The 11,461-nt window shown below is 38.0% G+C and overlaps 2 protein-coding genes across 4 annotated transcripts; one reads left to right on the top strand and one right to left on the bottom strand.

The window, feature by feature from the left end:
* The first annotated feature begins 4,833 nt into the window (after window positions 1–4,833).
* Window positions 4,834–7,463, top strand: LOC128882492 (peptidyl-prolyl cis-trans isomerase A-like). The gene is made up of 3 exons (XM_054134101.1): window positions 4,834–5,568; window positions 5,993–6,269; window positions 6,574–7,463. Exons 1-3 carry the CDS (start codon window positions 5,447–5,449, stop codon window positions 6,697–6,699), a joined length of 525 nt encoding a protein of 174 aa, XP_053990076.1. The 5' UTR covers window positions 4,834–5,446; the 3' UTR covers window positions 6,700–7,463.
* Window positions 7,464–7,607: 144 nt separating this feature from the next.
* Window positions 7,608–11,343, bottom strand: LOC128882491 (LIM and senescent cell antigen-like-containing domain protein 1). 3 transcript variants are annotated; one of them, XM_054134099.1, is made up of 8 exons: window positions 11,174–11,342; window positions 10,421–10,938; window positions 9,545–9,658; window positions 9,322–9,434; window positions 9,015–9,207; window positions 8,783–8,924; window positions 8,453–8,711; window positions 7,608–7,919 (listed from the first exon to the last, which is right to left on the bottom strand). In XM_054134099.1, the coding sequence occupies exons 2-8, from the start codon at window positions 10,426–10,428 to the stop codon at window positions 7,720–7,722; spliced, it is 1,029 nt and encodes a 342-aa protein (XP_053990074.1). In that variant the 5' UTR covers window positions 10,429–10,938; window positions 11,174–11,342; the 3' UTR covers window positions 7,608–7,719. The 3 variants fall into 3 exon arrangements, with proteins under 3 accessions (XP_053990074.1, XP_053990075.1, XP_053990073.1); XM_054134100.1 differs by lacking the exon at window positions 10,421–10,938 and having other exon boundaries at window positions 11,174–11,343; XM_054134098.1 differs by lacking the exons at window positions 10,421–10,938; window positions 11,174–11,342 and adding an exon at window positions 9,888–9,920.
* Between the last annotated feature and the right edge of the window lie 118 nt (window positions 11,344–11,461).

The raw sequence follows: 11,461 nt of genomic DNA, 5'->3' as shown, positions 1-11,461 counted from the left end.
CGAGGGAAGCATAGCTTCCCTCAATGGACCGGGGTCAGCTCACACCCCGGTCCGGTGGCCTTCTCGGCCTATTGGCCCTTTCCCCCTTTGCGAAGGGGACGTGACCTGTCGCGGGGGGGGGGAGCCCCGCACAGTCCCGCTCAAAGCTACCCGCCTATTTGGCGGGGGTCTACGGCGCGAGGGTCGCCCCTGCGCCCACACCCTACGGGCCGATCCCGGGTCCCGTTCCCGGGCTCTCTCGGCGGCCTCCTTCTCGGACATTACTGTCTCACAGAAGGAGGCCACCGCCTTCCACGACCTGTCGCTCGAGACCATGTGGTCGACCACGGTCCCGAGCGAGAGGTCATACCCTCCCACCGCGGCTCGGAGGACACGACGCTGCTCTGCCCATGCCGGGCACTCCTCGAGCGTATGTTGCGCCGTGTCCACGTCTTCGCCGCAGTGGTGACACTGCGCGGTTGGCTCCCGCCCCATTCTATGCAGGTACTCACCAAAACACCCATGACCGGTGAGTACCTGCGTGAGGCGGAAGGTCAACCTTCTCCGCACCCTGCACCACGTATCAAATACGGGCAGGATGGCCCGGACGATTGAACGACCCGATTGAGCATCAATCAAGCGCTGCTTCCACCAGGCGAACGTGTTCGTCCGGGCCTGACGCTTCATTTCTTCGACCTCCTCGGCCTCCTCTCTGCCGAGATCGACCCCTGGCGGTCGGCGGGCGGCGCAAACTATATGATATAGCCGCGCCCGTTCCGCCGCCACCAAGTCAAGTGGGGCGATCCCGGCCAGAAAAAAATTTTCCATTACCGAGTCTCGAACCCACGAACTCTAGAATATCAGTCTGCGGCGTAACGCTCGTAGCTACAACAGCTTCTACCTTTCTCAGCCTACGTGTTCCGTAACCCAGGCTAGATTTCGTACCTTCAAGTTTACCACCCCCCTTCCCCCCTCTCTGACTTTATTCCCTAGCACTCCCCCTTCCCTCTTTCCCCACCCGCCTCTGTCTGAGAGGTAGTGTCTGGGTCGCAGGCAAGTCTATAGCCCTCCCTCCTCCTTAGTTGATTAGTCTATCCCACTCGGTTCCTTACGCCGGCGGTGGCCCGTCGACATCGCTCGACGTTTGGATTACCGGCTTGTCTCTGTTTTTTGACACTCCGCGGGTCCTCTAATTAAGAACCGCAGAGTAGTTCGAGCAGTGCTCTGCTGCATCTTGGAGGTCAAGGCAGCACCGCAGCTGCTCGTCCTCCTCCGCCGATCTTACCTATTCCTATCACGGGCCTATCTTATTTGGGTTTACAGTTTGTCTCGTTTGCCCCCGTAGCTCTCACTCCTTGCTGGCGCGACTGTGATTATTGTGCGGTGACCACCCGCCTCAGGGTTCGCTTAGGATCCCCCTTTCCCTGTTGGGAGGTTTTTTGTTGATAGTGGACATCACCTCTTACGCAAGGTTGTTGGATCCATTTTCATGGTTCCGTAATCCCCTTTTGTATGATTGTGTATATCAGGTACGGTCACCACCCGTCCTAGGTCTGAGCTCTTCCCATTCTAGGGGGAAGCGCGCTAGCCCTTTACTTACGATGGTTATTGTTGGTTTACTTGTAATACACCCATTGCTTGGAGGTGCCGTATTATACACTTGGCTTGTGTGTGTTGTGGCGCGTGTGGAAGGGGGCCCTCTCCTCGCCCCCCGCCAGTGGACCCCTTCCTCGGCGAGGTGCCACAGTTGACCTCCATACCAAGGCGTTCCCTGTGGCTCCTTTTTGTGCCGGAGCGGTTTTTGGGTCCTCTTTAGTACACACGCCATGTTTTACCCTCGTGGGATGTAATTATTTATGCTACTTGTTAGGTTTCGTTCATTTTCCATGGGTTAATTTCTGCTATGTAGGATGTTATTTTGGCTGGTTTCAACATTGGTATCATGTCTGGTTCTAGGAAGGGTTGTTCTAGGTGTTTCCTCCTAGTCGTAATCAGTCTTGTTTGTTTAGTTGTATTGTTTCTCGTGCTCGTTTCCTATTATTTGTTTATGTGCCTAGCACATAAACATTTCTTTGGCCTGCTTGTAATCTTGGGTGTCTATCCATTTCCTTTTCTTGGCTGTTTCACGCCATTTTCTAATTTCTTCGTTGTATGCTGCTTCGGGCAGTGGTATTATGGGTTCGGGTCCCGTAGGGGGTACATCCGAACCCAGGTTTGCTAGTCTATCGGCTTCTTCGTTGCCTGTTACTCCTGAGTGTCCTGGGACCCAGGTTATTGTGACCTTATTGCCTAGTTTGGCTAGGTCATTCAGTCTTGTTTTGCATGTGAGGTACCCTTCCCCACAGTTACGAGGAAAACTACACATATGTCACGTGTCACGGTCAAAGCGCGACGAGAGAATGGAAGAAATGGAAAGAGTGGAACGCAAAGGTGGGGACGGCCCTCGTTACTCGTGCGTTACTATTGCGTTACTCGTGCATGCACGTCGGAAAAAGCGGAGCGCACAGTAGTGTAGCTATACAAAACGATATTGGTCTTTATTTGTTTGTTTGTTTCTTTATCTTATAAGGATACGAAATCTGTTTTATATTGATTGTTGCACTTATTATTAACATGTGCTCTTTTTCATGTCACATTTACATTATTTTACATCAATCTTTAACTTTTTACATTACATTCTTTACATGAATGTTGGGACCCACTGGCTCCCTATAGCTCGGGACCTCGAGATCGCTAAACCCGTACTGTAGCTACAATAAACATGGTGTTGGATTTTCTCTTCCAAGAATAGAAATTTTTTCGTTTACAAAAACCATCGCTGCGCGTGTTGTGTCTCCTTACGAGACACAAGTCAAGAGGGAGCAGCTATGTCCCATTTTTTACCGTCTTCAAAAAGGAGGAGATTACTCAATTCGACATGTATATTTTTTTTTTTTTTTTTTATATGTATGTTACTCGATTACGTCCATACGGCTTGACCAGTCGGGATGAAACCTATTGCATCTTGTAGAGCATGTCTCGAGGGTGGTCCTATTATCAACAAATTTTGTGATTTCTCATTTTTTATCCGTTTTTTTGTGCAATAAACCGAAAAATGTTGTATTGCTTCTTATTTCGAAACGAATTGACCAATCGGATTGAATCTTCTTGCATCTAGTAGGGCTTCGTTGCCTCTTAAAAGCTTAGAAAGACATTTGACCTACTTCCATTTTTTACCACTTTATTGCACTTTTTATTGCAAAATTGGACTATTTCACGTATGTTCGGCCTGAATTCGATGAAACCCTTTACATTTAGCTGCTGGACAGTTTTCGAGTTGATCACTTTGCAAAAATGATTTTTCTTATTGTTTATAACTATTGTTATTGCAAACTTTCAATTCCTTTATGTAACTCGGCAAGGAATTAACCGACTGCGATGGAGCCTTCTACATTTCATGATAGATGAATTCGTGATGTTCCCATTTGCAAAAATTTATGGACACTTTCATTGTTTAAAAACATTGTTGGCGCAAAATTGCTATGCTCTGGTGTAGCTTGACAAGGAATTTACCAAACACAATCAATCCTTTCACATTTAGTTCCAATGCATTCCTGATAATCCCATTTGCAACTATACAGGGTGTCCCAAAAATGTTGGATGTCCTTGAAAGGGGTGTTTTGGGGGGTGATTTGAAACAATTTTATCTTAGCGAAAATGTTGTTCGAGGTTTCGTTAAGGAGATATTGACAGAAACCCCCGACCAATCAGAGCGCAAGTTTGTTTCTAGAATATCCCCTTAACGAAGCCTCGAACACCATTTTTGCTAAGGAAAAATTGTTTCAAATCACCCCCCGAAACACCCCATTCAAGGACATTCAAAATTTTTGGGACACCCTGTATATTGCTCATAACTATTGTTATTGCATGAAATCTACTGGTTATAGATTGCCACTAAAAAGAGTGAAATAATTTCTATTTCATTTATATTAAATGATATTCGATAATATATTAAATTTCTATTTCCTTTATATTAAATTATGTTAAATAATCTTTTTGTAGTCGGCGAAAAATTAAAAATTTCTTACATTCAAAATGACCAAATTTGGTTTAAATTTCTTTCGGAGGGACAAAACTTATGCCCTTAAATTATTGCTATCATCATATCTACTTCAGACATCATATACATTAACACGTTTCACCATCGGCGCCTTCACCACAAACTATTCCAAATCTACTCAGACAGTACTTTCACGTAGACATTTATTCTCTGGCTGAGCGTTCTATAGGACAGTATCTCGGCTATACGGCCATACCTGCACCCACACGAAAGTGATGGGTTTGTAAAACGACAAACAGGCGCCTAATAACTGATTCTTAGTACCACTGACCACTGGTAGGGTTTCTTATTCTAACGAACCTTCACACAGCCGACCAGGAAAGAAAATGGAACGACAATGGCCCTCTCCATTATTACATTTCATCGAGGCAAGTACTCGGAAACCACGTAAAACTCTAGTGTTGAGCAATTGTAAGGAATTTTGCTTTTGGGTCCTCTTTTTCTGGGGAAGTCTATTGCCATCAACAACCCCAGGTGACCGACCTGGACTTTCACGTAGACAGTATACATGTATACTTTAACAGCATTCAACATTGCCGCTTTCACCAAAAACTAACTCAAGCAGGAATTTAAAAGTTTTTAATTTTGCGCCGACTACGAAAAGGTTATTTAACATAATTTAATATAAAGGAAATAGAAATGTAATATATTATTGAATATCATTTAATATAAATGAAATAGAAATTATTTCATACTTTTTAGTGCAATTTTAATATTTTTTCGAAGTCGGTTATATTTTTTTAGAGGGTCCTTGTGTTCCTTGTGCCATGTTACCCCGATCTAGCATTAAGACCTTTCGTTAGTTCCTCACTTTTCTTTGGCCCGGGCCTATCGTTGTTAAGGACGCTAGCTACTCCGTGAGGGTGGTCCATCATTGGGCTGGGCCATGCTGCCTATTCCTCGAGAACGCCGAAGCGTAGTTGAGTGTTAGGCAATCCACATCCCTCAGGACCCACAGTATCAGCCTGCATTTCTGTCTCCCCTCTTCACTATGCCATCAAACCTGAGAGTAGAGTCCTATACACCCCTTGTCATGCTAATCCTAGTCTGCTGTTCGATTACCATTCTCAGCCTACGTGTTCCGTAACGCGGGCTGGATCTATTGCCCTTCAAAATTACCACTTCCCTTCCTCCCTTCCCTGATTCTGTTGTTCTGTTGTTCTATTCCCTAACACTTCCCCCTTCCCACCTCTTTCTTATAGGTTCTAGGTACTATGCTTTGCTGGATGGTTGGTGAGGCAGCTCAATTGGCTGTTGCGTAACGGCGACACCTCTACCTGCACGGACACCTAACGAACGACGGAGCCAGGTCAGTATTCAAGCATCAGAATACGACTATGTACTGTGACTGCCGGAAAAAAGGGGATCATGGGGACGTTTAGACGGAGCGAGCGTAATCATCTGTCTCCTCAGTCCCCACTAGTTTGTGAGACCCTCGCCAACCATCCAGCAAGGGACAATAGTCTGTGGTCAAGTGAATTATTTTCCCCGTGAGTATCAGCCCCGAACGACACGGCTGCCTCTTCTATCTTTTAGCGCGGTAACCATCCGCCTTAGATTTTGGTTCCCTAAGGGAACGATAGATGGTCTCTATTTTGTTATACTTTTATAATTCTTTAGAGCAACTAAGGACGCCAGTTTTATAGTCGTATTAGTGACGCTAAAAACTGTGCGTATGCGTGACGTGGAGCCATCTCTATCATCACTGACAATGAGTAGGATTCTTTTTTACCGAATTGATTACCTCTATAATTGCATGAATCACGATACGTGCAAAAGTTTTTAACACCATTTCTTTACAACTATCGTGGTTCTATTGAACGATTAAATGATTTGTAATATGTTAACTATATAATAGAAATAAAATATCATAAAACCTGAAAAGGCAAAGTTCAAATATCCATTATCCAACAGGAACACACCCTTTCACCGTATTGTTACCGGTTATTGGTGTCAAGGCGGAGACGTTACGAATTTTAATGGTAGCGGAAGAGCTTCTATATTTGATCAATCATTCGTGAATGAGAATTTCAATTTACGTCATGCTGGCCCTGGCATTTTATCTATGTGTAATGACGATGAAAATAAAAACGATTCCAAATTTAATCTTACTTTTAGACGGTTAGAGACAATGGATGGAAAACATGTAGTTTTTGGAAAGGTTATTTCGGGTCTCTCAAATATTTACAAGGTATAGAAAACTGTTTGAAAGCAAATAAAAATTTATATCACTTTGTTTAAAAAAAAGAGAAAATTATGACCTTAAAATATTATTGGTATATCCACCTGGAACAAAGAAAATATCTCCACGCTATGTCTTACATTAAATAAAAAAATGTCTCCCATAAATGTTTTTATTAAGTTTAAAACTAAACCTGTTTAATCAAGTGACCAGTTTGAAATGGTCCATCCTATATTTAAAAATAAAATATGCACCTGAATTCAACATTGTGTACATTTTTATTAGAGACTAATCTAATTTATGTAATTTTTAGATTGAAGAATTTGGGACAAAGACGGGAAAACCGATTAAAACAATAATTGTAGCCAACTGTGGCATTATATCAAAAAAACACAAGCGGTACCCACCGGAAATAATGAACGACGTAGAAAATACATAAAACAAGGAAACGGAAAACTCTATCGATACGAACCACTTCGGCAAGGATTTCGATTATAGCAAATGGCTGACATGCTCATGAGTGGCTAATTATTTAGGTACTATGATCGATCATTGTGTCAATACGTGATAACTTAAATATAAGTGATAATTTAAAACAATGATAAATAAAAAACATTACATTAACCATTTTTTTTATTGTTTTATTTGTTGGAATGTCAGTCTGTTTGTGACTTAGCCTTCCATTTTTAGTTGGTTTTTAATATTTACAAACTCTGTTGGTGTCAAATATACATAGCTCTGTATATAATTGTATCAAACATATTGTTTATAATAATAAGGTACTTTAAAGGCCGCATATATAATAAATGTTACTTATGTGTGCACATTATCCTTGCAAAACATAACCATTGTGCAATTAAAATATTTCACTATTTCACCATATGTACATTATATGGTGTACAAAATGCAGCTTTTTCAGGATCGCCTAATTATCTCAATTATATCGTGTATCAGATACAAAAACCTCTAGCGATGTATACATTTTAAGAATATAATTATTATTAGAAACACATACGTAATGCACATTTAATGCAAAACCATTATTCTATGTATATTTTTAAAAAAAAACCTATAAAAACATTTATTTTTTCTGTTTTCATTAACGTTATATATATTGAATATTGTAGAATATATACGTATGTTATTTTCAAATTAGTATTTTTTATTTATTTATATGTTAGTGTGATTTAAAAAGTGTTAAGAAACTAAATGTATTCGAAAGTAGACGCTAGAAATCTGAATAGACTAGGTCACTTGTATAGTCGCCAGAACTTTCTATTGTTCGAATGTTAATTATTAAGTTTAAAATAGAAAAAATAAATATGACTATGTAAACAATATTATCAATTAATGCATGAGAATAACATTATATTTAAACAATATTATACCCTAATAACATTCGTGCACTGAAAATTATAATTTCCAATAATCCGTATAAGTACTTAGGAGTAGTGCACCTTTAAGCTGGTATTCTTTTAGGGTTTAAATCATACATGCGACGCATACGTTTCTTCAACTCTTGCGGAAATTTATCATAACATTTTTTACAAGCTGGCTTTAAATCAAATTCAAAAAACTTGGTTTTCTGATTCATTTTTTGATCACAAAACGCACATGCAAAGTGATGAACACACCATGCTTTGTTTAAAGCTGTGAAAACTGAAAAATACAAAATATACAATATATAGTAACCCCTTATAATCTGGCAAGAAATACATGAAAAAGGATTGCACTGGTTAAACTTAATCTTTGAATAAGGGTACATAAGAGTACTCTATCCTAGCAACCATATGCCATACTTAACACATTGCATAACGACTACATATCAGCTACTGAACCCCTAAACGCCAGTTTTGTTTGTCTGTCTCTGAACAATAAGTAGCTAAAGTAAAATGGGATATTTTAATTGACTATTCATCAAGTATATAGAATTTAACAAAAATGAAAAATACAAAAACAAAATCGAAATTTGTAATGTATGAATTATATTAAAGTTAAACGATAAATTTAGAAACCCGCATTGTCGCAGTGCCTGCGGTCAAGCGATAGATTCAGAAACGCGCATTATTATCGGGCCGGCACTCAATGTGTTAAGTCAATTTTGAAAGTAATGTAACAAATATATTTTCCTGAATGTAACAAATTAAATAATTCTATCGAATTTAAATAATAATAAAACATAATATACATACCATCGCCATTGATTACTTGATTGCATACAAAACAAAGATTTCCAAAGAGTTGGTGGTAATGAGTCTCGCAATAAGCTAAACCTTTTTTTTCATAATGCCGATGACCTAAGAATGGTTTCTCACATTTTGCACAAACAAAGTGCTCAACATGCCAGTGTTTACCCAAAGCAGTTACTACACGTTCTTCAATTGGACGTCGACAAGCTCCACAAATTGGAATTCCCATTTTGTCATGACATCTCAAACAATATAGCTCATTCTAAAAATATTAATTGCCAATATATATCTTCAAGATAATATTTAAAAATACAACAACCTTTTCATAAATACCATATCATTAGCAGCATATCCTGCCCTGGAATTCACTTCTCTGGCATCAGAATTAAGTTCTACTCCACAAGCTGAACAATTAAAATGATAGGGATGATATAATTCCCCACGAAAGCGCAGAGGTTTATCGTCAATTACTCCACTGAAAACATATACATATGTTAGAGTGTAACAGATAAACTTTTCTTACAATTTATTGCACAAATAAAATTAAAACTAAAATGCCACATACTGGCACTGATGACAGATATATTTTCCAAGTGCTCCAGCTTTCACACGTGCATTACAGGTATGACATAAAGCTCTACCCTGACATTTAATAAATCCTGCATCAGCCAATTCACCATTGCATTCTTCACAACGGAAACAACCTGGATGCCAATTGGCATTCATTGCTTTTATCACACGACCAATAACAAATTCTCCTATACATAAAAAAGTTTAAAAGTTATTTCCATAAAGTTACACGTTAATAATATCACAATATGTATTAAAATTCTTAAACAACATTAAAGTTAGGTAAATCAAATGTACCTTACCACATTTTTCACAACAGGGAGCAAATAATACATGAAAATCATGCTCGCAATACTTGTATCCTTCAAATTCATAAAATATTCCATCAGGAAATGGACGAAAACACTGAGCGCATCTAATAAAATAAAACATTCGTTAAAAATTATTTACAGGGAAATTAATTACATTATTAAAATCCGTGTTAATTGAAAATATAAACTATTTCTAGAAATAGAGTATTCTTACACAAAACATTGAGAATGCCATAATTCTCCATGTGAATTAACAATTTTTTCATGAGCTACAAAACCTTCTCTGCAGCGAGAACAAAACATATGATCCAAAGACATTTCTGTAACACTTTGGTAAAGATTATATTGTTAATAGTAATCTCTATCTGTATAAAGAAGAAAACTTATAATACATATTAAACTTTTAATAAAAGTTCATAAATAGTATCAAATAATATAATAAGATATTCCCTTATTTTATAAACATTTAACATTTACACTATTTAATAAATATATTGCATAACCCTCATTATGGTAAGCCGGACAATTAGTCATAATAAAGTCTTAGTCGTGAGTACCTCGTCTTCTTTCTTTCCTTCTTCGCGCGGACACTACACATCAATATTATATATTTTAATTTCAATTATTTCTCAATTTTGTATAGTTTCATACAGTTTTCACATAGCAAACGATATTTTTAATTTTATTAAGATATGAATAATAAAAGAATGGAAAAAAATATTAATTATTAAAGTAACAATTACAAATAAATTTCAATCGAAAATCAATGCAATTTAATAATGTACAAGTATTAAATTAATTTTCCTGAATGAATAAAATTAACTTTTCGTGCAATATCATTGTATCTTTGTAACTAGATCTTATAGATGATTATTTCATTCCACGATGTACTCTGGTTCCCATAAATTTCAACTTGTTTTCTTCCTTCTACGACGAATAAACACAGATGTAAATATCATATGTATCTCAAATTAAATTTTAAATATCTTCATAGTAACGAATTTAAAATTATATACCTGTAAATGAATTTTTAACGGCGGAAGAGATATCTTATAACACTACGTTTCGCAAGAGAAATAATCGTGCTTACCCTGGCATTCTTTTAATGATGAAGAAGAACTAATTAAATCTCACGAGATTTAATTTATTCGTTCAACAATTTTTTAAGCATTCCATTTTATCCATTTTAGAGATTATTTGGAAAAGTACTTGAATTTTGTTATACATGAAAAAAATATTATTTGTTATTAATACTACTTCCACTTTATTTTATAAAACGATATTTTGTATGCAAATGTACATATCCACACAACGTTGTTTCATGTAAAACTAGAGATGATTCGTTATGAGCTTAGAATAAAAATTACGTCATCAAATAATGCACCTCCTTCTCTAGAGTAAACGTTTCATTTAAATGCACTGACCAATCGGATGATAGAAACACAAAATTGCCTTTTGCGAAGAGAGAGCCAAACACCATATATTATGGATACGAGATAGGGTGCGCAGAAGACCGAGCAAAACTCCGAGTTGACTTCAGCGATAGTTGGCGGAAAAAGTAGGAAGCTCCGAAACAAGGATAGTTCGATCCTTGTCTCTCTAATGATGCTGCGACAAAGAAGGAGATACAACAAACGGAGAAGAGACAAAGACAGAATGATATCAAACATTTGTAATTTTCCAAACAGTTACTGTGAGTAACTTTAATATTCGGACACTGAGATTTTTTGCTTTGTTTCATCATAACTTCGTTTCTAATGAAACAAATAAAAAACATAATCAAGTATTATATTAACGTATATGTGTAGTAAACAATAGTATAAGTTTTATTTATATAACTTACTGTAGTTGTTAAATAATACGATTTAAACAAAACATTGCCTGATTTTCGCATTACTTTTCTGAGTGTTTACGCAGAGTTACTTCGAGTTTAGAAGGAGTGTTTGTTTACAAAACAGTCGACTATTCGGATGATACCAGGGCCCACAAGCTGCCGTATTTAGGGTTGAAGTCCACTCCAACTCGCGCGCGTAAGGAATGATGGCGCCAGTGTCGTTACTACACATACATATGATCCATGAGACACACACACAACAGTATGGTCCCACGTATGTGTATTTAATTCGCCCCG

The sequence above is a fragment of the Hylaeus volcanicus genome, unplaced genomic scaffold, assembly GCF_026283585.1.
Source record: "Hylaeus volcanicus isolate JK05 unplaced genomic scaffold, UHH_iyHylVolc1.0_haploid 11990, whole genome shotgun sequence".
NCBI classification, from domain to species: domain Eukaryota; kingdom Metazoa; phylum Arthropoda; class Insecta; order Hymenoptera; family Colletidae; genus Hylaeus; species Hylaeus volcanicus.
The sequence above is the reverse complement of the archived record's forward strand: the minus strand, read 5'-3'. Positions and strand labels throughout refer to the sequence as shown.

Bases quoted from the DNA above. Each gene is read 5' to 3' on its own strand.
- LOC128882492 (XM_054134101.1), top strand. From the start codon at position 5,447: ATGGGGACGTTTAGACGGAGCGAGCGTAATCATCTGTCTCCTCAGTCC. The intron at 5,569-5,992 runs GTGAGTATCAGC...ATTATCCAACAG, and splicing joins TCAAGTGAATTATTTTCCCC to GAACACACCCTTTCACCGTA. The intron at 6,270-6,573 runs GTATAGAAAACT...TGTAATTTTTAG, and splicing joins GTCTCTCAAATATTTACAAG to ATTGAAGAATTTGGGACAAA.
- LOC128882491 (XM_054134099.1), bottom strand. The intron at 9,435-9,544 runs GTAAGAATACTC...TTATTTTATTAG, and splicing joins TGGCATTCTCAATGTTTTGT to ATGCGCTCAGTGTTTTCGTC. The intron at 7,920-8,452 runs GTATGTATATTA...TGTATTTTTCAG, and splicing joins TCAAGTAATCAATGGCGATG to TTTTCACAGCTTTAAACAAA.